Below are 25,747 nucleotides of genomic sequence, written 5' to 3' on the forward strand. Positions count from 1 at the left end.
CCCACCAGGCTCCTCTGTCCATGGGATTCTCCAGGCAAGAATACTGGAGTGGGTTGCCATTTCCTTCTCCAGGGGATCTTCCCAACCCAGGGATCAAACCCGGGTCTCCCGCATGGCAGGCAGATGCTTTATCCTCTGAGCCACCAGGGAAGGGTTCCTAAGTTGAGTTCTGACTAAAACCACTATTAAATATAGTGGTTATGAACAAGAATTAATCTAGACATTCCAGTGAAGTAATTTACAGATAAACATATACATTCATATATAAACTTGCATGAATAAATACAGTCTATAGAAAGTAAAATCAAGTAATGCTCTACATGGGAAGAGAACCTAAAAAAATGAATATATACGTATGATTCATTTTGCTGCACAGCAGAAGCTCACACATGATAAACTAAACTCCAATAAAAACTTTTTTAAAAAAGGAAAAACAAATGATAAATTACTTCACTTTGTCAAGCTCTTAGTTCAGCCCCCCCCAAAAAAAGTTACATCCTGATTTTAAGTCATTGCTGCTGCTGCTGCTGCTGCTAAGTCGTTTCAGTCATGTCCAACTCTATGCGACCCCATGGACTGCAGCCTACCAGGCTCCTCCATCCATGGGATTTTCCGGGCAACAGTACTGGAGTGGGGTGCCATTGCCTTCTCCTTTTAAGTCATTACCAAATAAAATTAATTTGGTTTGCCTAAGAGTTCTTATTTCATACTCCCTGAGAAGCCAGACTTGCTAATACTTTCACATGTTAACATCAGAGATAAAGGCACAGGGATTAAACAATTTATCTTCAAAGTATGTCATAAAAGAGCCTAATACAAATGAGATTTCAGGAATTTCCTGGCAGTCCAGTGGTTAGGACTTCATGCTTCAACTGCCCAGGGCCCAGATTCCATCCCTGGTCAAGGAATTAGGATCCTCCAAGCCATGTGGTGCAGGCAAATAATTTTTTTAAAAAAGAGAATTTATAAATAACTTATTAACTGTGGTTCTATACAAAAACATTTTAGAGACAAGCATATATGCATACGTACTTATGGTGGGATAAGTTGTAAGATTCAGGCTATCTTCCTTATAAAGTCTTACAGTTTTGCAAAACAAAACAAAATTACTAAAGATAAGCATATGAAAAGATGTTCAACATCATATATCATTAGAGAACTTCAAGTTTAAACTATAGTGAGATACCACTACACACTTATAGAAAGGCTAAAATCAACAACACTGACAACATCAATTGCTGGGGGGAGGATATACGGCAACAGAAACTCCTAATTCATTGATGGTGGAAATGTAAATTGGTACAGACATTTTTGGAAGACGTTTTCTTATAAAATTAAATATATTCTTAGCATATGATCCAGCAATTGTGCGCTTTAGTATTTACCCAAGTGCACTGAAAACTATGCCCATACCAAAACCGACACACAAATGTTTAAAACTTCATTCAAACTGATAAAAACAGAAAGAAATGAAAATATCCTTTAACAGGTGAATATATGAACTGTGTCACATCCATACAATGCAATATTATAAAGTGATAAAAAGAAATTAACTATCAAGTTATAAAAAAGACATAGAGAAACCTTAATTTTGTAATGCTAAATGAAACAGAAGCCACTATTAAAAGGCAATATACTACATATGTGTGTGGCTCAGTCGTGTCCAACTCTTTGCCACCCCATGGACTGCAGCCTGCCAGGCTCCCCTGTCCACGGAATTCTCCAGGCAAGAATACTGGAATGGGTAGCCATTTCCTTCTCCAGGGGATCTTTCCAACCCAGGGATCAAACCCAAGTTTCCTGCATTGCAGGCAGATTCTTTATCTGAGCCACCAGGGAAGCCCACATACTACGTAACTCTAACTATGTGGTATTCTGGAAAAGGGAAAAGTATGAGAACAATAAAAGAGTAGTGGTTGCTAACGCTGTGAAGGGAGGAAAAGTGGAAATGCACAGGTGCAGCACAGGCATTTTTTAGCGCAGTGAAACTATTCCTTATGATATTCTCATGGTGAACACATACCACTGTACATATGTCAACCCATAGAATCTACACTATAAATAGTAATCCCTAGTGTAAACTGTGGGCTTTAGTTAATAATGTATCAATACTGGTTCATCAACTGCAACAAATGCACTACACTAATGCATGTTAGCTAAAGGGGAAACTGTGCATATGGGTAGGGGCATATAGGAACTATGGACTTTCTGCTCAGCTTTTCTGTAAACCTAAAATTGCTCCTAAAAGTAAAGTGTATTAAAAAAACAAAACAACAATATGAAGGGAAGAAATGTGATCATTTTAACAGGTCTATCTAAAGTGAATTTAAAAATATTTACATCAAAAACACTTAGGCCAAACTCACAAAACCGAAAAAAAAAATAATAATAATAATGTGAAAACTCAGAACCCATGCCTGATCAACTAAGCATTATATTAATAAAATGGACATGATAGTTTTTTCTTAGAAGATTCTGATCAGACAAAAATGATAATGCAAAAGGAAATTTACAAATGTTGATTCATGGTAGTGCAACACAATACCATGCTATAAATTAAAGTAGGTCTACATGGAATATTCCTAATTCACATAGGAATGCATGGTTGATGAACACAAAAGAGACATTTATCCACAGTATTAATATATAGTCTAAAAGAAAATTAACCATTGTTTTTTAAAGACCACTGGCTCAAACTGCAGCACCTGTAAGTAACAGCATAAGAAATGGATTCCTTATGATGTTTCCCTAAATTCTAGTATTTTGTTTGACCTTTAGGTCTATTTTTAAAACAGGAATGTGAAGCCTTTTACAGACAGGGCAAGGATTACTCAGCTCATAACAGATTTCTATTTACACAGTGATATTACCTGAAGGTTCTCTGTAGGCATTTCAATGTGTTACTCCTTGGAAATAAAATGCTCTTAAGACTGAGTATTCCTTAAAAGGAAGTAAGTGCCTAGCAATTGTATTATCAGTCTTTTCAAGTCACACTGCAGAGCTTCACAGGTAGCTTTCTAACCTGGGATGGTTTTTGCCAACCATCCAACTGTCAACCATACAGAGCAGGCAAAGAATGAATAACATGATCTTTGATAGGAAGGGATGATTTAATCTTTGGTTCAACAAAAACTTACTGAGAGCCACCTTTGTGTTAAGCAATATTCCATGGGCTGGGAATACAATCTAGAACAGTATTAAAATATTTCTGCCCTTGTGATGATTATATTTTTATGTATCTACATAGTCACCATACCAGTTTTACTAGCCCTAGCATTCTCCTGATATTTATGTGAAGCAAGGGTAACCTGGTGGTCAGATTGATCTTACAAAATTAATCTCTAAAAATTTCAAGATTACTGTAGTATTACTTCTTACCTGGTCTTGTGTTGATAATAAAGTGAACAGAGTCTCCAAGGCCGCTCTTCGAACTGATGATATAGTGTGATGCAAAAAAGGCCAGACACGTGGAACTAAAACTGTGAGTGACTGCTGAATACTAATGAAGAAGACACAGGTCAATCTTACTCATCCTTAGCTGAAATTCTGTTGATACATCATCTAAATATCATTTCCTTATGGACCTAGCAACTTTTTTGATGAATAAATTCTAAAAAGACAATACAATTTTCCTATGAACACTTGCTTAACACCCTCATACGAAACTGTTATTGTACCACCAGAATAGAACAAATGCAGAAACATTAACATGAGGTTATTCTGTGGCACTAATACCATAAATCACCTCTATCAAATTAGAACTTTTCAATATAACTGCATTTATTCTCAGTCTGTTCTCACTCAGGAAAATGGGACATGTATCTTAGTTGATAGTCCGCTTACACACAAATCAGGATTGTTAATCCTTAATCCTTTCCTACTATTAACTCCAACGGGTAACCAATAGGTGCACAGAATTTATATACCCCTTTGAGGCCATCTCTATCATATATCAAAAGAAGCAAGAGATGGTAATGGTAGTAGCTTTGGAATTTGTTATCCTAAACTAGCATTACTAAATTTTATGGCAAACTCAAATTATCTTCCTTCTCACAGATTAGATTTTAAATGTGAAAGCAAGCAAAGGCACGAGTTGGCTAACAACCTGGACCATAGGATTCCTGTCACATCCATGAGTCATTTATAAAAGTCACCTCAAATTAGCAAATTATTTACGAGTAGCATTTGAAATATATACCTCGATAGAAAAACACATGAGGAAAAAAGAATATGTCAGTGTAATTATCTGTTCTTTTGGCTCCTCTAAGGAGGTCCATCTTTTAATGATATTTTCATTACTTGCAGATTTAAATGAACGTCGCCTTTTACATTTATTTACACATCTAGTAAATTTACTTATAAAATTACAACTTAAACACATGCACACACAGACATAAAATAGACTCAAATATGAAAAAGCATTATAGCAGGTCTTGTTAATAGTGTAACTCTTCATGCTCCAAATACATGCTGCATTTCTTCTTACATAAGCTGGAAAGTATCTGCCAAATATCACAACATATGAAGCAAATTTTCTAAGGCAATTTTGAAAAAAAAAAAAAAAAAGATCGAAAACTACATTATTTCACACTGAATTAACAGAATTTTCACTACATTCTTTGATTTTGCTTTTACATTATCTAGCTTTTCCAACACTGTCCACTTGATTATATACATACATTTTTTAAGTCCAAAGCCTTTTTTATTTTTTAGGGCAAGTGCAAACAAACCAAGGCTCACAGTTCAAGTTCACTCTACATGAGTTTTTAAATAAAGTTTTATAGAATTACAGGTACGTTCATTCCTTTATGTATCATCTACAAGCGCTTTTGTGCTACACAGACAGAGTTGAGTAGCTTTGACAGAGATCATATGGCCACAAAGCCAAAGCCTCACTATCTGGACAGAAAAAGTTTGCCAACCCCTAATAATAATTAAGAATTCTTGCATTTTGCAGCTTGAGAAGGGCTTTCACACAGATTAACTCATTTAACCCTTATACCAATGAAAGTGTCTGAAAATTAGGAAACACCATATATGCACTACCATTTCAATTTTTCTCTTCACTTTATAGGCACTTATTTTGCTATTCCAATTTTGGGTTGTCCCACTAGCCTAAATTTAACGTTGAAGGACGACCGCAGGTCAGTATTACCTGAAACATTCTCTCCCTTCCTGATAAGTGATTACTGAAATCAAGAAAATATTTATTTGTGAAACATGAAAAACATGTGTGATGTTTTTCACACATCAATGATTTTCATTGGAAACAGATTTACTCACAGGACCAGAAATCATTTATAATCATAATTACATAAACATTCATTGAATACACTTACTAGCCTAAGAAGAGTAATTAACTTTTTCATCTAATTTTTTTTTCTGTATCTCCAAAGATATTAATATTTAGGAGCCAGTCTAAAAGGCAGGGAATACATTAATTAGCTAAGCTTCATTTCAGATATCAAGACAGTAAAATAAATGACACTAAATTTTTGGTTTATGTCTTTGCTTTACCCATTCTCTGCTTTTGAACATTGTATTACATTATTATGTATTCCCTTCCTGTTAAGTGATTATTGAAATCAAAATATTTCTTTGTGAACATCACGAAGAAAATGCTTACAGAGTAGCAAAATTTGGAAATGTAAAACTGATGTTCACTGATAATTCTATTAACCACAGTCACAAAGGCTACAAAATTCTATAGTCTAGAGCTAGGGGTGAAAATAAAATGGATAACTGTTTATCTAAAGTTAACTATGATAGGATTAACAAGTTGAATGATTATATAATGGAATTAACCCAAGAATATAGCCTCTCTAAGTTTCTGCCCCCAAAGAGCTGGTGGCTAGAGAATGAAGAAGAAAAGTCCTCCTGAAAATAACTGTCTTTGGCATCCCCTACTTACAGTGCTGTTCTAAAAGATTCTAGACGATCATATGTTTAATTATCTGGAACTGTATGTAAACACTTTCTACTTTATTCCATTGAATAGAAATAATTACCTGCATTGTTGAACCTGAGGATAAGTTAACAAGGATGACAGAAGAGTCATAATACTATTTGTTGAAGCTGTTAGATCATCTAGTTCCAGAAGAGCATCCCATAATGTATTTATAATGAAAGGTACCTATAAGATTGGTTATCAAAAAAGTTATTAATTTTGCAAGAAATATTCACCAGCCATGCCAAACTGTGTTTCAGGAGTCACTATTGATTCAATAACATATACAACCCCAATGACCTTGGATAATCCCAGTTCTGAGTAAAGTTAAGGAGGAAACATTATTCGTCTTCAACAATTCTCTACCCTTCTTTTTAATGCCACTCAGCTTTACTTTGGCATTTACCTTTCTAGCGAGGTTCATAATGGATGGAGAATTCAAGAAATAAGATATCCCAACTGTATTTTCCATAAAAAAGAATCATAAACTTTGAAAACAATACAGCTTACACATATATGTCAGGACCCTCTGAGCAATTTTAATATAGTTAAAACGTTCTTAATCATCATGAAAAGACAAATTTATTTTCTGAGCTTTCGAAGTACTCTCAAATACACATGTTCTGGTTTTAACAATAGAGGGAAATCAGATGGACCTTAAAAGAGGCATTTCAAAAATGAAAACATAATAAAAAATCAAAAGTCAAAATCAAAACAAGCAAAAATCTCATTTGCCTAAAAACCAGGAATGAAATGAACAAGGAATGGTTGCTTTCTTTTTAAGGAAGTTCTCCACATATTCTGTACATGAAAGGGAATAAAAAGACACAATTCATTCTTCCCAAGAATATATATATCAAGATCTTATGCACCAGAGGGCTGACATAAGAAAAATGGAGATGTAAAAAAAAAAAAAAAAAAACCAACCTCAATGTTTTTTCTAACACGCTACACAACAAATGTAAAAGGCTCTATAGGAAAAAAATGCAAAAATATTTACTTTTTGTGTCTGAAGATACACAAGGCTTTCTACCACAGGTACTAATGATGCTGCAGCAACAGCTCTGACATCATCATCAAGATCCTGGAGTCCTTCAATTATTCTAGTTAAAACTTTAGGCAATAAAGTATTAATTACATCCTGTAAAAGAGTACACCAAAACAGATTAATTTCTATAGTGCAAGTGATGTGCTTAAAAAATCTTTTATTAAATTAACATACAAAAGTATAAATTCCAATATTTATTTTAAAAGAACCATGTAAACAGAAATGAAAACAGTGTCATTAGACGCCTATGTAATTAATCTCATTTGAAAAAGAACATAATAGTATTAATACTTCGCTATTCAATGTGACTTGAAACATCAGAACGTGTTTTCAAGGCAGGAACATGAATTCCCACTGTGAATACACATACATATATACTCCTATGCTAGAACCTGAACTTCTATCTCAATCACTGACAACCAAAGGGAATATGAGAAAAGAAAAAAGAAAATCATCTCTTCCTGCTTCTCATTACTCCAACCTACCCTCTTTTCAATTGCCCCAACAGTCAGCACCCAAAGGTTACTCCTGTGATCATACACTAGAAATCTCACTGAGAATTGGGCTTGCTATGAAACAGAAACAGGTTTCCAAGCATAATTCTCTTTTAATTCATACTTAAATTGTTAGTAGCATCACCTGTCTCTATGATACTACCTCAAGGAGGCAAATCTTGAAGGACTGGCTTATCTGTAACACTAAGAATCTAGAGCCAGTTCATTTAATTAATGAGAATAAACTAAGAGGGGGAAAACTCTCCCATACATGCTTCAAAAACTGAAGTGTTTACCTGACGAACTGCCAAAGCATACTTTATTCCTAGCAGACCACCATGTCTAACTTCCCACTGTTCTTGTGTAAGTAATTTAAGCAGCACATCCACAGTCTTATGAACTCCTGTTTCATTCATGTGTTTTAACACCACACCTAACGTTTGAGCACAAGTTTCACGAACCGGTGCCACAACCTAAAAATGAGAAAGCAAGAAAATTCACATTTGCAAAAAAAATATATACATATATATATATTTTAAGAATCTGAAATCTGATTGGGTAAAGCCTCCCTTAGATACTTACTTCATCAGAAACAAAGTCTCCAAATCTGTCTAAAGCGAACACACAAAGGAGTCTAATAACCAAGTCTTCCAACCACTCTTGATGCTGTTGAATCATCTGTTAAAATTATCATTTTAATAACACATTAAAACATATTAGGTCCAAAAATCAAAACTAAACTATTACAGCAAACTAAAACAAAACACTGGGACAGATTATTTTAGCTGTAGGAACAATAACCAAACTATGGAACAGTCCCAGTTACTACCTTCAATATTAACCACATCTTCTTTGATGATTATTTATTTGGATATACTGTACCAAAATCTATAAAATTCATGAATTCTATTATTTTACTTGCACTCCCAGAGAAATTGAGAAACCACTTAAGGTTGTTGTAATATCAACTACATCTATTCAGTTCGGTTCAGTCGCTCAGTTGTGTCCGACTGTTTGCGACCACATAGACTGCAGCACGCCAGGCTTCCCAGTCCATCACCAACTCCCAGAGCTTGCTCAAACTCATGTCCATCAAGTCCAAGATGCCATCCAACCATCTCATCCTCTGTCGTCCCCTTCTCCTCCAGCCCTCAATCTTTCCCAGCATCAGGGTCTTGTCCTATGAGTCAGTTCTTCACATCAGGTGGCCAAAGTATCTATTATCTAGCCTATTACTACTGCCTCCATGTTACACCAGTCACACTGCTTATTGACCTTTAAACTATACTCTCATTCATCTCACTCTACATTCTATTACACCCTGCTCAAATATGAGTGCTTCTACATACTTTTCCACTCTGTATTTCTGAACATATCTTTCCCCTGAACTCATTCTTTCTCTATCTATAATATAAATAAACCTCTTCCTAATTTTTTAACCTTTTTCCTTATGTTCACCCCTCCATATTTCTTACTATTTACCTCTCATTTCTACTTCATGGCACATCCTCTGCTACTTTCCTGAGAAAGAGGAGATCTACTGAAATCTGATGATAATTTTGATTTACTACACTTACACTTACCTCTTCTAAAGTGCTATCTCCCATTTTACCACCACTTTTCCCATGAGCTTTAAGGATTTCCCTAAGTCCAGTGCCTGCACCATGTCGAACCTAAAAAGAACCAAGAAGCAAATATCGGAGGTTAAATGCTTAAGAAACAGTGTTTAACTTTTCTTCAATATGAAAAAGGGATACTAGATTTTTAAGAAATTGGAACAAACTGAGTGGGACTTCACAAGAATGTGTTTTTCTTCTACTATCCAAGAAGAGTTACATATATTTATCTCACAAGTTTGATTATATGGATTTTATTTTTTTTAAAGGCAAAAAATAGCTATGCTGAGTTCTGAGATACTAATCTGCTTGGCTGTCATTCCTCTACTCTCTACTTGCATTCAGCATTATCTACAGCAAAGGAGAGAAAAGAAGCATCATATAATGTTCTTTATAGTCCAAACACCAATATTTTAGAAATAAATACATCAAAACTAAGGTTCAAAGCCACCAGTGTTAAACATCAAAGGAAGCCAATTTAAATAAAATGTCTCATGACTAACACTTTATTGTAGCCCTGAAGCTTCTGCAATGTCACCTGGGAGGGGAAACACGCCACCGACACTGCCCCCATTACTAAAGGCCCCATTCGAGTTAAAACGTGAACAGTTTCGAACAGAAGTACATCTCGGAGCAGAAAGCTAAAGGCAAACCTAAAGCTAAAAGGTATTCCAAAACAGTGTTGTAAAATTACTCAGAGACCAACCAAAGAATCTTTTGAGACTACCAACCCTCAATTTCAACCAGAAGAACTTCACTTTCATCTCTTCTACATACTGAGAGCTGTTCAAGATCTTTTTTGAAGAAATATTTCTGAGGCTAAGCTACCACTTGCAAACTACTGGTCTTAATCAAAACTGTCCACTTCCAAAGGAAGTTTTTTACTTAGAGAGATATGCAACTCTTTATGAAGTGCCCTGACAAGTGGTTCTGAGAGGGACATAGGGGAAAAATAAGGACTCTGACAAGACAGATTATGATTGATATGGTTTCTATCATTAGCAAAGAAAACAGAGTTGAGAGAAATTGTAATGAAGAAATCCTACCTCCCAGGAGGGATTAAAAAGGTCATTGCAAAGTTCTTCACAAAAGCTTTCCAAAGGCCATTCATTTGTCTGAATAAGAAAAACCAAATAAATATTACTTTAAAAGATCTATTTTATGCCAATAATTTAAGTGTATTTATTTGTAGGACTAACAATAATAGTCAGGCTTTTAAATAATCAAAAAATTTTACTAACAAAAAGTACTTTGATTTTTAATAACAAAATTTCTCAATTAACAGATTATTATATTATATACCATCTACTAATACATTAGTATGAAAAAATTATAAATGATTTCAAAGGATGCTTCAGGGTATTTCAGTAGTACCTCTTCAATTAAGGGAGAGCTGTCTGGAATATTATCAATCAGAACTTTGGAATCAACTGCAGACTGATTAATAACAACATTTGATGTCTTTCGTCTCTTTTCTTCTGGTTCCCCATCTGTGCTATCATTGCTTAAAAAAAAAAAAAAAAAAGGTCACCATTTATTTAAAAGAAGTGAATACAGAACACTGTGGACCACAATGAATGTAAGAAAGTAGACTGTGTTTACCCACAGAGCTCTTTCCTACAACAGGATTTGGTAAATAACCCTGGATTATTACCTACTATTTGGCTTAGCCCTCAGCCAAAAAACATATGATGTAATATGGTGACAGTTCTCACCTTACAAAAGTAGCAGTCTTAACTTGTAGCCCTCAGGCCATCTCTCTGAATTCACTCTCTAATACTCTTACTTCTGTCTACTCATCCCAGCCATACAACCTTTCTGTTTCTTGAATATTACATGATTCAGGTATTTATACTTGTTCCCTTTACCTGGAATGCACTCCCCTTGGAAGATCTTCAATCCTCATTCAGAGCTCGTAATTATTATGGAAAAAAAAAATCTGCATATATGGATCTTCCTGGGGAAGTTGTCCTAGTCTCTAGTAACAGTAAATACGCTCTCTGACAATTGAGCAAAACAATCCAAACGGTACTCCACAGCTAAAGGCAATGTCATCAAAATGTTTTTGGAAATCAAGCAGACCAAGATTTAAGTTAACCAACATCACTGTTTTAAATAAGCAAAAAAATGGATCATTATTAGAGAAATGTAAATCAAAACTACAATGAGGTATTGCCTCATACCAGTCAGAATGGCCATCATCAAAAAAGTCTACAAACAATAAATTTTGGAGATGATATGGAGAAAAGGGAACCTCCTTGCACTGTTGGTGGGAATGTAAGTTGATACACCCACTAAGGAGAACAGTATGGAGATTCCTTAAAAAATTAGGAATAAACTACCATATGGCCCAGCAATCTCACTGCTGGGCAAATACTCTGAGAAAATGACAGTTCAAAAATACACATGTACTCCAATGTTCACTGCAGTACTATTTACAAAAGCCAGAACATGGAAGCAACCTAGATGTCTACTGACAGATGAATATGAAGTTGTTGCATATGTATATGCACACATAAAGTGGAATATTACTCAGCCATAAAGAGAGACAGATCTGAGTCAGTTGTAGTAAGGTGGATGAACCTAGAGCCTATTATACAGAGTGAAATAAGTCAAAGAAAAACAAGTATCATATACTAATGCACATATATGGAATCTAAAAAATCATACTGATAAACTTACCTGCAGAGAAGGAATGGAGATACAGATGTAGAGAACAGATTTATGGACACAGCAGGGGAAGGGGAGCATGAAACAAACTGAGGAAGTAGCACTGACATATTTACACTACCATACGTAAAACAGCCAGTGGGAAGCTGCTATATAACATGCGGAGCCTAGCCTGGCACTCTGTGACGACCTAGAGGGGTGGGATGGGGGTGAGGTGGGAGGTAGGCTCAAAAGAGAGGGGACACACACACACACAGTTATGACTGATTCACACTGTTGTATGGCAGAAAACAACACAATATTGTAAAGCAATTATCCTCCAATTTAAAAAACTTTAATTAAATAAAATGGTATAACTAAAATACATACATAAATGAGCAAAAAAAGGATTACTACCTCTTCTCATTCGTTTCTACTGCATCCCTGGATCTCTGTTTTGCAAATAATTTGGCCATTCTTTTAGCTTTGTTCTTTTGTCTATTGCTCATTCCTGTTCGAAACTCTGAGTCAATCAGTTCAGCGGCCTGGAGAGTCTAAAAGAATAAAAGAATGTGCAGTTTGAACTTTTGAAGTTAAAATATATACCCACAGTCTCAGCCTCAGAAGAGGACTAAAGTCTATAAGTTTCACTATAAACAAACTGATTACATTCTTCTTTGACAGATTTATGCTATTCTGCTGTTATAGCTGTACCATAATTTCACTCTCTTCTTCCTTCTTCCCTATTCTTCCAGTTGCCAGGAAAAGCTCATGTGTTTCTTAACTTTATGTCATAGATGTGGCAAAAATGTATGATCCTGACTCCAGTGAGGACTCTGAAGAGGTGAAACTTTAAAAAAACATAATATAATCTAAAAGTTGTAAGCATGTTAGTCGCTGAAGTCACTCAGTCATGCCCGACTCTTTGCAACCCCATGGACTGTAGCCCACCAGGTTCCTCTATCCGTGAGATTTTCCAGGCAAGGATACTGGAGTGGTTTGCCATTCCCTTCTCCAAGGGATCTTCCCGACCCAGGATTGAACCCGGGTCTCTCAGACTGCAGGCAGATTCTTTACCAACTGAGCTACCAGGGAAGCCGTAATGTAAGCATTAAGAATGTCAATTTTTTAAAAAATTATAATCATCTTCTACTAAAAAAATAAAAGTAATTATAGCCATAAGTAACTGGCTTCCCAGATGGCTCAGCAGGTAGGATTCTGCAGCAATGCAGGAGACACAGGAGACCCGGGTTCAATCCCTGGGTTGGGAAGATCCCCTGGAGTAGGAAATGGCAACCCACTCCACTATTCTTGCCTGGAAAAGTATATGGACAGAGGAGTCTGGCAGGCTACAGTCCAAGGAGTCACAAAGGGTCGGATACAACTAAGAATGAAGACCTGATAAGTAACTGGTCTTTCCCTCTTAACCACTCACTGCATACCACTTTTGCTCCTTCTTCCATTCATAGGAGACATTATTAAGGCTGTGAATAAAATGCTTTAATACAAGCCTAAAAATCCTTCTGCCCTTAACTGATTTAAGATTCAACTGAAATGTACATTACCACAACCAGTCAGGGTCACTGGTGTGGGTGCCCTGCTATAGACTTGGTCCAGGGACCACTAGCATATATACAAGGCAACAGAGCAGTGATGAGCACTATAATACAACAGTAAACCTCAGCAGCTCTTCCCAAAGGTCCCTGACATCTAAAGCCAACCAAATTTGGATTCTGCCAAATTTGCTGCTGCCATCTCCTTTCCAATTATTCTGTCTATAGCCTATTTTCTCTAATACACCTATTAATTTCCGTACACAATATCCAATTACCACACTGTGATCACGTTTGTTTTCATTTATTTTATTCTGTTGCTTTTTATTTATATCTTATGCTTCAGTTCATACTCCATCTTTCTGTTCTTTCATGTTTGTTATTATATTTTCTGCCTCTTTATACTCTTCCCTCCAGAATCTACTCTTTTTTCCTTGTCTACAAAAGTCCCATTATCATCACACACTCCTCAATGCTAAAAAACTTACTTACAAATTCTAATGATTTAGAGGACAACTAGAATAATGGCAAATAGAACCATTCTCTACTCAAGCAAAAGGAAAGGCCAAGGGAATGAGAAGACATGGGTCTCATGTAAAGCAGGCCAAGAAGAGCACTAAATCCCCTGAAAGGTACTATTTCACGTGTATGTACATTCTTCTGAGGAGAGAGAGCCAGAGCTTTTACTGGAGCTTATGAAGATTTTAATGCATAAAAAAAGAAGCACACAGGCATCCACTGGGAATTGGAAAAACAGAAACAGGAAAAATACAGAGCAAAATTATGGTACAGCCATATAAACAGAAAGAAGTTATCAAAAACCAAGGTGATCAGTCTGTATATATGGACGGGTATGGATGCATGCTCAGTCATGTCTGACTCTTTATGACCCCATGGACTGCAGTCTGCCAGGCTCCTCTGTCCGTGGAATTTTCTAGGTAAGAATTCTAGAGTGGGTTACCATCTCCTGCTCCAGGGGATCTTCCTGATGCAGGGATCAAACCCATGTGTCCTGTGTCTCCTGCACTGGCAGATGGATTCTTTCCCACTGTGTCTCACCGTGGAAGCCCACACACACAGGCAGACATGGCTTAACAAGGACTTGTGCGTACACAGAAAATTTCAGGAAAAAAGGACAAATAATTTCTAAAGGGTTGCTGTGAGATACAGGGAAATGTGTGCCCATCATTTATCACAAAGACGCTTACTTCATATCGTAGGTCCTTTTGCACTGTTTCAAAATTTTCATCCTGTTTGCTCTTTCTCAAAAGAACCAGCTCTAAAGATTTCCAGTATCAGCATATCTAACTATAATAGCCCTTACTATCTCCTACCCTCTGAAATATTTTTTTTTCTTCATTGAAGAATAAAGAAAGAGCAACTGGCGCAACTATGATTTCTCAACACCAGTGTCTCCTGAGAGGCCCACCGCGGCTTTTATCTACTAGCCTAGCATCTATGAGGCAGGCAAAGGCTGCCTTCTACCTCTTCAGAATCTAGCACTAAAAAGTCAACTTATGGAGATAGTAAATTACGGTGACACTAAGCAACAATGAGCAGAAATAAGGAGCGCTTTTTTTTTTAATTGCAATTGCATATCAAAATAAAAGCAAATCGCCTGTATTATTACTTGCAGTCAGACAACCAAAGGTTTTACCTACAGGTTGTTTGTTTACAAGGGCTGCTGAAGTTGGGGTATAATCCAAATCTTCATCATTAAAGAGCTCTTCAGTGCTCATTCCAATCGCTTCTCCCATATTAAGGCCAAGTTTTTTCTGTAACAGCTTTCGTTGGCGTGCTATCCTCTCCTTAGGATCCACTTCACCTTTAAACAAAAAAGAAATGTATTTTTTTCATATCAGTTAAGACACTTTCTATACATGAAGATCAAACTCGATTAAATTAAAAAAGTTTTTTAAACTATTAGAACACCTCTCTTGATAATAAAACAAACCACACCACTCACAATCTCTGAACATGTCATAAACTTTATTATCTAATAGAGTAAATATTTTACTGAATCTCGGAAAATAGCATTCTAGCTAACAAAAACACTCTAGGAGTAATATCACTCACTGATGTTACCCCACTGCCCTAACTGTCAATTATCAAGTATATATAAAATAAGATATATTCCTATGAAGATAAACCAATCTTATTCTTTTATAGCTACCCTTTGTACATTCTCCGAAATATCTAGCCAGGCTTTAAAAAAAAAATCTAGACTCTATTTGACAGAAAAGATCTCAACAAATACATGTTTATTCCAAGTGTGGCCTTTATAGTCCTCTGTTTATTTAGTTATCTATTTGATACCCCAAATAAAAGACAAAGGCATAAAAGTAGATTTTGAATGTTCCAAGTAAAATCCCTCAATATTTCAATAGAAAATAGATCAAAAGATATCATTTTAAAAATAAAAATTTGGGCTTAAAATATTTAAGCTGCAAGATATGGTTCTATCATTAGTTTCCAATAACAGCTGACTAAGTTCTTTTGGACTCCAAAGATAACAAATTCTAGCTAAAAAAAAGTAAACAACTACCCGAAGGCACTGGAAAGAGAACAAAAGCAGGCATATACTTGGAGGAGTCATCAGTGCCCGGAAGAAAGCACGGCATTAAGTGACTTTCCCATTTTTGAACCTTTTTAGCCTAAAGGTAGACCCAGTCTACGGTATATTGGGCAGTCATATCCTACATTTAAAAGTTGTGCAAAAACCCAGTATGTCTGGCTTGAAAAACTAGAGGAAAGAGAGTCAGGAACAGCATAACTATTGGAAAATAGAGAAAAAACCCAGAAAGAATAGAACCAGACAGAAAGCCAAATCTCTGGATGATCTCTGAAATATGCACGGACAGCACAGACTCCAAATAGTTCAAATAAAGCTAAAAATTGAATTGAGATTTGAATTGTTGCCCACCACAAATGAGATCGAGTTTGCAATTTGAGTTTCATCAAATTAAATACCTATTAAAACAAGCAAGCAAAAACAACCAAACAAATCAAAACACTCTGAAGAATATAACAGAATCTAGCCTGCAGTATAAACATTTACAATATGAGAAATACAATCCAAAATAACTGACATACAAAGAATCAAGAAAATGTAACCCATCCCAAAAGAAAGCCAGTTAATGGAGATAAATTCTTAAATCACCTAGATGTTGGAACTGGAAGACAAAATTTTTAAGCAACTAATATAACAATATTCAATGTAAAGGAAGATACTGTCACAATAATGAGAAGATAGGATACCTCATTACAGAAACAGAAACTATTTTAAAAAACAGAATCATATACTTGAAAAGGGTGACTTATATGTGCAAAACATGCCAGTTTTTTTTTAAAGTGAGTCTGGAACTAAACAATACTTGAAAATTTTAAGTCAACAAATGTGCTTAACAACTTAATTGAGATAACAGGACAAAGTGTAAGTGAATTCAAAGGTAAAGCTATACAAAGTCCCTCATCTAAAGAACAGGGAAGGGGAAGAAGATTTGAATAAACAAACGACTTAAATATAAAAATAACAAAATAATTCTAATAACATCAAAAGCAAAACTTAAGAATTTATATTTTTAAAACTACAAAATATTAGTTTAAGAAATTAAAGATCTCAATAAACAGAAGAACATTCTATGTTAATGGATCAGAATACCTAACAGTAAGACAGTAGTACTTCTCAAATTGATATACAGATTCAAAACAATTTCTATCAAAATATCAGCTGGTTTTTCACAGACACTGACACACTGATCTTAAAATTCATACAGAAATGCAAGAGACCAAGAATATCCAAAATAATCCTGAAAAACAACAACAAAGTTGGAGGGTCATACTTCCTGATTTTAAAAATTACTTCTAGAAAGCAACAGTGATCAAGACAATGAAATACTGACCCAGACATCAATCAAATAGAATTGAGAGTTCAGAAATAAGACTATATGTCTGCAGACAAGGGTGCAAAAACAATTCAATGGAGAAAAAAAGAATCTTTTCAACAAATGGTCTTGAGACAACAGAATAGCCACATATAAAAAAATGATATTGGGGACTTCCTTGGTGGTACGGTGTTTAAGAATCCACCTGCCAATGAAGGGGATACCAATTCGATCCCTGGCCCAGGAAGATTCCACATGCCACAGGGCAACTAAAGCTCACAAGCCAAAACTACTAAGCCCACGTGATACAACTACTCAAGTCCATGCACTTGGAGCCTGTGCTCTGCAACAAGTGACGCCACCACAGTGCCAAGCCTGTGCTCCACAAGCAGAGCAGCCCCCACTCATCTAGAGAAAACCTCTGCCCAACAAGGAAGACCCAGTGCAACCAAAGAAATAATTAACAACCAAAAAAAAAAAAAAAAACCCTCAAAAAGAAAAAAAAACTGTTAAGACTCTTAACCCCACAACATACAAAAATAAGCTCAAAATAGATCAAATACCTAACAGTAAGAGTTAAACTATGAAACTCTTAGAGAAAACAAAGGGATAAATATGACCTCAGATTTGGCAAAATCTTCTATCGTATGATATCAAAAAGCTTGAGAAACAAAAGGAAAAAGATAAACAGGATTTCATTAAAATTAAAAACTTTATGCTTTGAAGGTCAGGAAAGTGAAAAGATAATGCATAGAATGGGAGGAAATATATGTCAATCATTTATTAGATAAGAGGTTTATACACAGAATATATAAAGAACTCTTATATCTCATTAATAAAAGAACAGATATTCCACTTAAAAATGGGCGAACAACATGAATAGACAACTCTCCAAAGAAAAATATATAGAAATGGTCAATAAACACATGAATATATGTTCAACATCATTAGTCATCAGAAAAATGCAAATCAAAAGGATAATGAGGTATCACTTTATAGTCACTGGTATAGATATAGTCAAAATCAGTGAATAATAAGCAAACATTGGCAAGGATTGTGGAGAAACTGGAACATTTGTATCCTGTTAAAGGAATGTGAAATGGTGAAACCAGTCTGGAGAACAGTCTGGCAGTTTCTCAAATAGTAAAACAGTTACCACAAGACCCAGGAAGTCCATTCTTAGGAATCTACATCAGTTCAGTTCAGTCACTCAGTCAAGTCCGACTCTTTGCAACCCCACAGACTGTAGCACGCCAGGCTTCCCTGTCCATCATCACCTCCCAGAGCTTGCTCAAACTCATGTCCATCAAGTTGGTGATGCCATTCAACCATCTCATCCTGTCGTCCCCTTCTCCTCCTGCCTTCAATCTTTCCCAGCAACAGTCTTTTCTAATGAATCAATTCTTCGCATCAGGTGGCCAAAGTATTGGAGCTTCAGCTTCAGCATCAGTCCTTCCAATGAACATTCAGGACTGATTTCCTTTAGGATGGACTGGTTGGATCTCCTTGCAGTCTAAGGGGCTCTCAAGAGTCTTCTCTAACACCACAGTTCAAAAGCATCAATTCTTCTACACTCAGCTTTCTTTGTAGTCCAACTCTCACATTCATACATGACTACTGGAAAAACCATAGCCTTGACTAGACAGACCTTTGTTGACAAAGTAATGTCTCTGTTTTTTAATATGCTGTCTAGGTTGGTCATAACTTTCCTTCCAAGGAGTAAGCATCTTTTAATTTCATGGCTACAGTCACCATCTGCAATGATTTTGGAGCCCAAGAAAATAAAGTCTTTCACTGTTTGCATTGCTTCCCCATCAATTTGTCATGAAGTGATGGGATTGGATGCCATGATCTTATTTTTTTTTGAACACTGAGTTTTAAGCCAGCTTTTTCACTCTCCTCTTTCACTTTCATCAAGAGGCTCCTTAGTTCCTCTTCGCTTTCTGCCATAAAGGTGGTGTCATCTGCATATCTGAGGTTATTGATATTTCTCCCAGCAATCTTGATTTCAGCTTGTGCTTCATCCAGTCCAGCATTTCACATGATGTACTCTGCATACAAGTTAAATAAGCAGGTGACGATATATAGAACTGACATACTCCTTTCCCAGTTTTACAATCCATTGTTCCATGTCCGGTTCTAACTGTTGTTTCTTGACCTATATACATATTTCTCAGGAGGCAGATAAGGTGGTCTGGTATTCCCATCTCTTTAAGAATTTTCCAAGTTTGTTGTGATCTGCACAGTCAAAGGACCATGATATCTACTAGTGTGGTAAGTATCCCTTAGAAGAAATGGAGTAGCCCTCATAGTCAACAAAAGGTATCTACATAGAAGAAATGAAAACATACATGTACAAAAATCTGTACATGAACATTTATTGCAGCATTACATAAAAGCCAAAAAGGTAGGAACAACCCAAATGTCTTCAAACAATGAATGAATACACAAAATGTTATATTCATACAATGGAATGTTATTCAGCCAGAAAATGAAATAATTTCATACCTATTAGTATGGCTGCTACCAAAAAATCAAAATAACAATAGCTGATAAAGTTATGTGGAGAAACTGAAAACCTCATAGACTGTTGGTGAGAATACAAAATGAAATAGGCACTATGGAGAACAATATGGCAGTTCTAAAAAAAAAAAAAAAAGATCAAAAATAGAATTACCATATGATCTTATAATTTCACTTCTGGGCATAGACCCAAAAGAACTGGAAGCAGGAATATCAATAGATATTTGCATGTCTGTGTTCACAGCAGCATTATTCACAATAACCAAAAGGTAGAAGCAACCCAAGTGCCTAATGACAGATGAATCGATAAACAAAACATGGTGTAAACATACACCGGAATTATTATTCAGCCTTATTAAAAAGGAAGGAAATTCTGACACATACAATACAGATAAACACAAAAGGAGATTCAGTTCAGTTTAGTCGCGCAGTCATGTCCGACTTTTTGTGACCCCATGAACCGCAGTAGACCAGGCCTCCCTGTCCATCACCAACTCCCGGAGTTCGCCCAAACTCATGTTCATTGTGTCAGTGATGCCATCCAACCATCTCATCCTCTGTTGTTCCCTTCTCCTCCTGCCCTCAATCTTTCCCAGCATCAAGGTCTTTTCCAATGCGTCAGCTCTCCACATCAGGTAGCCAAAGTATTGGAGCTTCAGCTTCAACATCATTCCCTCCAAAGAACACCCAGGACTGATCTCCTTCAGAATGGACTGGCTGGATCTCCTCGCAGTCCAAGGGACTCTCAAGAGTCTTTTCCAACACCACAGTTCAAAAGCATCAATTCTTCGGTGCTCAGCTTTCTTTATAGTCCAACTCTCACATCCATACATGACCACTGGAAAAACCATTGCCTTAACTAGACGAACCTTTGTGGACAAAGTAATGTCTCTGCTTTTGAATACGCTGTCTAGGTTGGTCATAACTTTCCTTCCAAGGAGCAAGCGTCTTTTAATTTCAGGGCTGCAATCACCATCTGCAGTGATTTTGGAGCCCAGAAAAATAAAGTCAGCCACTGTTTCCCCATCTATTTGCCATGAAGTGATGGGACTGGATGCCATGATCTTAGTTTTCTGAATGTTGAGCTTTAAGCCAACTTTTTCATTTTATTCTTTCACTTTCATCAAGAGGCTCTTTAGTTCCTCTTCACTTTCTGCCATAAGGGTGGTGTCATCTGCACATCTGAGGTTTATTGATATTTCTCCCGGCAATCTTGATTCCAGCTTGTGCTTCCTACAGCCCAGCATTTCTCATGATGTACTCTGCATATAAGTTAAATAAGCAGGGTAACAATATACAGCCTTGACGTACTCCTTTTCCTATTTGGAACCAGTCTGTTGTTCCATTATGTTAAGTGGAAGGAGATTATGTTAAGTAAAGAAAGTCAGTCACAAAAGGATAAATACCATAGATTTCACTCAGATGAAGTACCCCGAGTAGTCAAATTCAAAAGACGAAAGTGAAACAGTGATTGCCGGTGTGGGGCAGGGGGTTTGAGGGGAGAAAGGGATGGGAATTATTGTTTAATGGGTATAAGGTTTCATTCTGCAAGATGAAAAGAGTTCTGGAGATTGGCTGCACAACAATATGAATGTACTTAATACTACTGAGCTATACACTTAAAAATGATTAAGATGGTAAATTTTATGTTATCTATATTTGATCAAAATTAAAAAACGGATATACCCTATAACAGTAATAAATACTATTTAGGAAAAAAAAATCTAAACAGTACTAACATGTACACTATAATATACATAAATGTTGGAAAAATTCTGCTAAGTAAAAAGAAGTCAGACACAAAAGACTACATACGATCCCATTTATATGAAATGCCCATAATAGGCAAATCTATAGATAAAGGAAGTAAATTAATGGTTCCTTAGGGATGGGAAGAAAAAGGAAGGGTGTAGGGGAATAGGAGTGTGATAAAGGATATGGAGTTTCTTCCTGAGGCAGTGACAATGTTCTAAAATTACACGAAACTGTAAATATATTAAAACTCAGTGAATTGTACACTTTTAAAATGGGTGATTTATGTGGTATGGGAATTATACCTCTCTATAGCTATAGTAAAAAAAAAAATTAAGGCTGCTCTCCTCAGAGGGAAAAACACTAGGCATCCAACATGAAACTTCTGGATCATAAATTCAGTACACTCACAAAGAGCTCCAAATCAGTCCTCTCATTTCAGGGAAAGTTTACTGCAGAAAATAATCAACACAACTGCAAAGGAAACAGACTGGCACCTATGCTAACCATGTACGTGTAATTTATAAATACATAGAGATCAACACAGATGAACAGACATTTCAAGAAAACCTAATTAGAGGGTTTTAATGAGCACTTTTTGTCACGCTATGACTTATCAGCATTAAAAACTGAGTTACAGGGGGAAAAAACTGAATTCTAAGAAAATCGGGGTTCCCAATCCTGCTTACATATCAGTCATCTGTGGGGTTTTTTCATTTAATATACGATTTCCCAGAACTCTCCACAGATGTATTAAATCAGCATCTTTAAGACACGTCCCAAGCACACTTTCTTTTTTAGTGACAAAAGTCACACTGACTTTTTTCCCTAGATAAGGCCCAATAATCTCTCATGATGTTTATGGGAACACTACTAAGACTGGTAAACTAATTAGTAAACTTAGAGATAACTTTTTTCAAATTGTAAAGTTTTTGAAGACTTCTACTTCCCTTATTTAAAAAAAACTATGCTTTTCTGGAACTTAAGCAAATTCTCCTCTTTATTATACTCTCCATAAATAACTACACTAGATTTTTCAATAGAAAGCATATTAGGCAAGAAGAAATGAATATCTGACTTTTTTTTTTAAGATGAACAAACTGAAGATCATTTCATTAACCTAGCTAGATAGATATCCTTTGACTAATGATTAGCAACAAAACAAAACACTGTTCTGTTTTGGTTTAAGTCAAAAAAGCAATTTATTTACTTACAGAAATCCATTAAAAACATCAAGGTTTTTTCCACTCAAGGCATCAATCTTGAATGGCCAAAACATTTATTTTATATCCAGATGGATTCTGTAAGTTTAAAGATAATGGGACAATTACCTAAGACTTATTTTTCATTTTTGCTTTGGTCATTAGCATCAGTAGATCCAATTACTTAAATATTTAAAACATGATAAAAAGAACTGTCATAGTCTCTAAATTTCAAGAATTCTGAAAACATTACCACAATTTGTGCTAATCCTGGATTTTAAAATCTATTCAACTAAAGCTCTCAGGTACCACTTTACAATTTCTATACTGAAATACTAAAATATTAATATGTATGCTGACATACTAATATCTATTAATGATGCATATATATATATGTGTGTGTGTGTATATATATAGCACATATTCAGTTAAGGGATGAAAAATATTCCTATTTGTTTTAGACAAAGTGCTCCTGGTCACCTTCCCTATGCCCCACATCTCAAACTGCAAACTTCCATGAATTTACATTTCATGGCATCTGTTAGGTTTTGTATGACTGTAACATAGCACACCAATAACAAAGTGATTTGAATACATACACATTTCAGATTTTTTTTCTACAGGACTATTACATACCTGATTTTTCATCTTGTACTTCAAATTCTGCACCAGCAGATCCCAAAAGTGATGCCCCATGTTGTAACAATCTACATATATCAAATCTGTCAAAATTCAATCGATCTGTAGTAGATGAGTCTTCCATAGCACTTTCTGAAGTAGTTTCTAGATGAGGTTTAAAAACATTCAATTTGATTATACAGCCAAAGTGCAGAATGAAAGAAAATAGCATTACTTTAGGTGAGTGGGTAGTATTTTAAGAAAAGTAAAATGTGGAGGAAGTAGAAAAGCTATTGTGGATTTATTTATGATCAGTTCTTATTTATGAAAAAACTATTTAGCAGATGGCTCCTTTTCTACAAACTACCAGAATGTTAGTGGGTATGTAACTTTTTGACTATACAAGCACAATATTACATGAAGAAATGTATCCCCATGTTGAAATATGTATATTAAAAATCATCTGTTAAACAGTTGAAAGATAAAGGTAATTTATCACAGTGATAAATTGAAAGATAAACATATTCATATAAATTTTCATAAATAACACTAATGAGCATCATCACTCCCTATACCTAGGAATATCTAAGACATAAAAACTACTCAATCAATAGGACTCATTTCTCATAATATAAGCAAATTACAATCTCCTGGCAAACTGCTAAAATCAAATATCGTATCTGGGACCTAAAACTATTTATAAAATGTTCTGTATTCCTCCCAAAAAGGTTATGCCGTTGTAAAATTTTATGTATACTATAAACTGTTCACTGACAATAGTTTGTTTAGCTGGTCACTTGCGTATAAGTCTTCACAAACTAAAGTATAATTGCTAAACTGAAAGGGAACTGCTATGAATTTCTTAATGTTTTCTAATGATGACAATATATTTGATACTAATGATACTATATATTTTAATGCTAGTGTAACTAATTTAAAGCTTTTTTGCAGGGTGGAATTCTCTGGCAATCCAGTGGTTAAGACTCCATGTAGTCAATGCAATGGGCTTGGGTTCAATTCCTAGTGGGGGAACTAAGATTTCATTAACAAGGTTGTGCTGAACGGAAAAAAAAAAAAAAGTTTTTCTGAAAAGAATTTAAGTCCTAGTATCTCTGTATACCAAAATAAGCAGGGGTAATAAGTCGGAAAGAAAATGGCTCTTTTCTAAAACAATTTATAACTTCTTCTGGTTATGTATTTCTTTCGATGAGAGAAGACAGACTAACACAATCCCTCAAAATAATAGGTGGAGCAAATTAAAGTAAAAATTTTAGACGAGTTACAACAGGATAAAACTCGTATTACTAAAAGTGACTTGAAAATGAAATGCAGTTACACCATATTAAATTCTCACTTAAAATGTGTAACCTTATAAATTTGTAAAAGCATACATTCAAGTGTCATATATAACAGGCAGTCAGAAAACAAGTAATTTCCACTAAAAGACATCTAAAAGGCATAAGAGGACTAAAGATTGACCTTTCCAAATAGCCACACATAATTGTGCTTATTAAATTTAGTAAACAACTACCCTATTCTCACAGCAACAAGAAAAATTTGACTGTTTTAAATATAAAATATTTATACTTAATTGATTTCATTTTTTAGGGCATAAATTCTTGAGGAACATAATAATCTCTGCAAATCAACCATATTGTAGAATTAATAATTTAAAATTATTCATTAAAAATTCTCATAAAATTATATGAGAAGAGATTGTCTAGTACAATTTTTAAAACATGGTGAAAAAGCACCTTGTTCAATTTTATTTCCTGACAAGACTGCACCTAAAAGTATGAAAATTCAGCCTTTAAAAGTGGAATTACTAAAACAAAATGTATAGTTTTTACTACAAACTACTTTTTCCTCTTAAAAGCACCTTGTTTGGTTCTTGGCACGGGATTCCATTCAGGTACATTTTTCACTATAGCTTCAACAGCTTGTCCTGCTGCAATCCGAGTATCCCAATTTGTACTCCTTAAATATATCAAGACCTTAAAAAATTGTAAAATAAAAGTTACACACCAAAAAAATATTGTTTGTTCAAATAGTCAAAAGAGAGGAACATAAATATACTTATTAATTTCTAATTTAGCAGCTCTCAAATTTATACAAAACACTTTGCAATTATTAAAATCATTTATAAGATTTTCTATCAGTCACAAGAAATATCACTACACTTTAAAGAAAGGAAACAGGGAGGGGACGTCCCTTGTGATCCAGTGGTTAAGAATCCGCCTTCCAATGTAGCGGGATGCAGGTTCAATCCCTGGTTGGGGAACTAAGATCCCACATGCCATGGGGCGACTAAACCCTCGAGCCGCAACTACTGAGTCCCTGTGCCACAACGAGAGAAGCCCGAGCATCACAACCAAAGATCCCAAATGCCACAACTAAGACTGGACACAGCCAAAAATACAATTAACTTTTTTTAAAAAAAGAAACAGGAAACTTAATAAAT

The 25,747-nt window shown here is 35.4% G+C and overlaps 1 protein-coding gene across 1 annotated transcript in view; it reads right to left on the reverse strand.

Moving 5' to 3' along the window:
- Positions 1 to 25,747, reverse strand: part of BTAF1 (B-TFIID TATA-box binding protein associated factor 1) — an 87,764-nt gene that overhangs the window by 42,005 nt on the left and 20,012 nt on the right. The window contains exons 3-14 of the mRNA XM_027529333.1: positions 25,166 to 25,280; positions 23,305 to 23,451; positions 14,969 to 15,132; positions 12,172 to 12,308; positions 10,480 to 10,609; positions 10,152 to 10,220; positions 9,073 to 9,162; positions 8,072 to 8,167; positions 7,786 to 7,962; positions 6,948 to 7,088; positions 6,009 to 6,133; positions 3,379 to 3,499 (exon numbers count right to left, since the gene is read on the reverse strand). Coding sequence (XP_027385134.1) covers positions 3,379 to 3,499; positions 6,009 to 6,133; positions 6,948 to 7,088; positions 7,786 to 7,962; positions 8,072 to 8,167; positions 9,073 to 9,162; positions 10,152 to 10,220; positions 10,480 to 10,609; positions 12,172 to 12,308; positions 14,969 to 15,132; positions 23,305 to 23,451; positions 25,166 to 25,280 — 1,512 coding nt within the window. The remainder of the gene's footprint in view (positions 1 to 3,378; positions 3,500 to 6,008; positions 6,134 to 6,947; positions 7,089 to 7,785; positions 7,963 to 8,071; positions 8,168 to 9,072; positions 9,163 to 10,151; positions 10,221 to 10,479; positions 10,610 to 12,171; positions 12,309 to 14,968; positions 15,133 to 23,304; positions 23,452 to 25,165; positions 25,281 to 25,747) is intronic.

The sequence above is a fragment of the Bos indicus x Bos taurus genome, chromosome 26 (assembly GCF_003369695.1).
Source record: "Bos indicus x Bos taurus breed Angus x Brahman F1 hybrid chromosome 26, Bos_hybrid_MaternalHap_v2.0, whole genome shotgun sequence".
In the NCBI taxonomy this organism is placed as follows: Eukaryota; Metazoa; Chordata; class Mammalia; order Artiodactyla; family Bovidae; genus Bos; species Bos indicus x Bos taurus.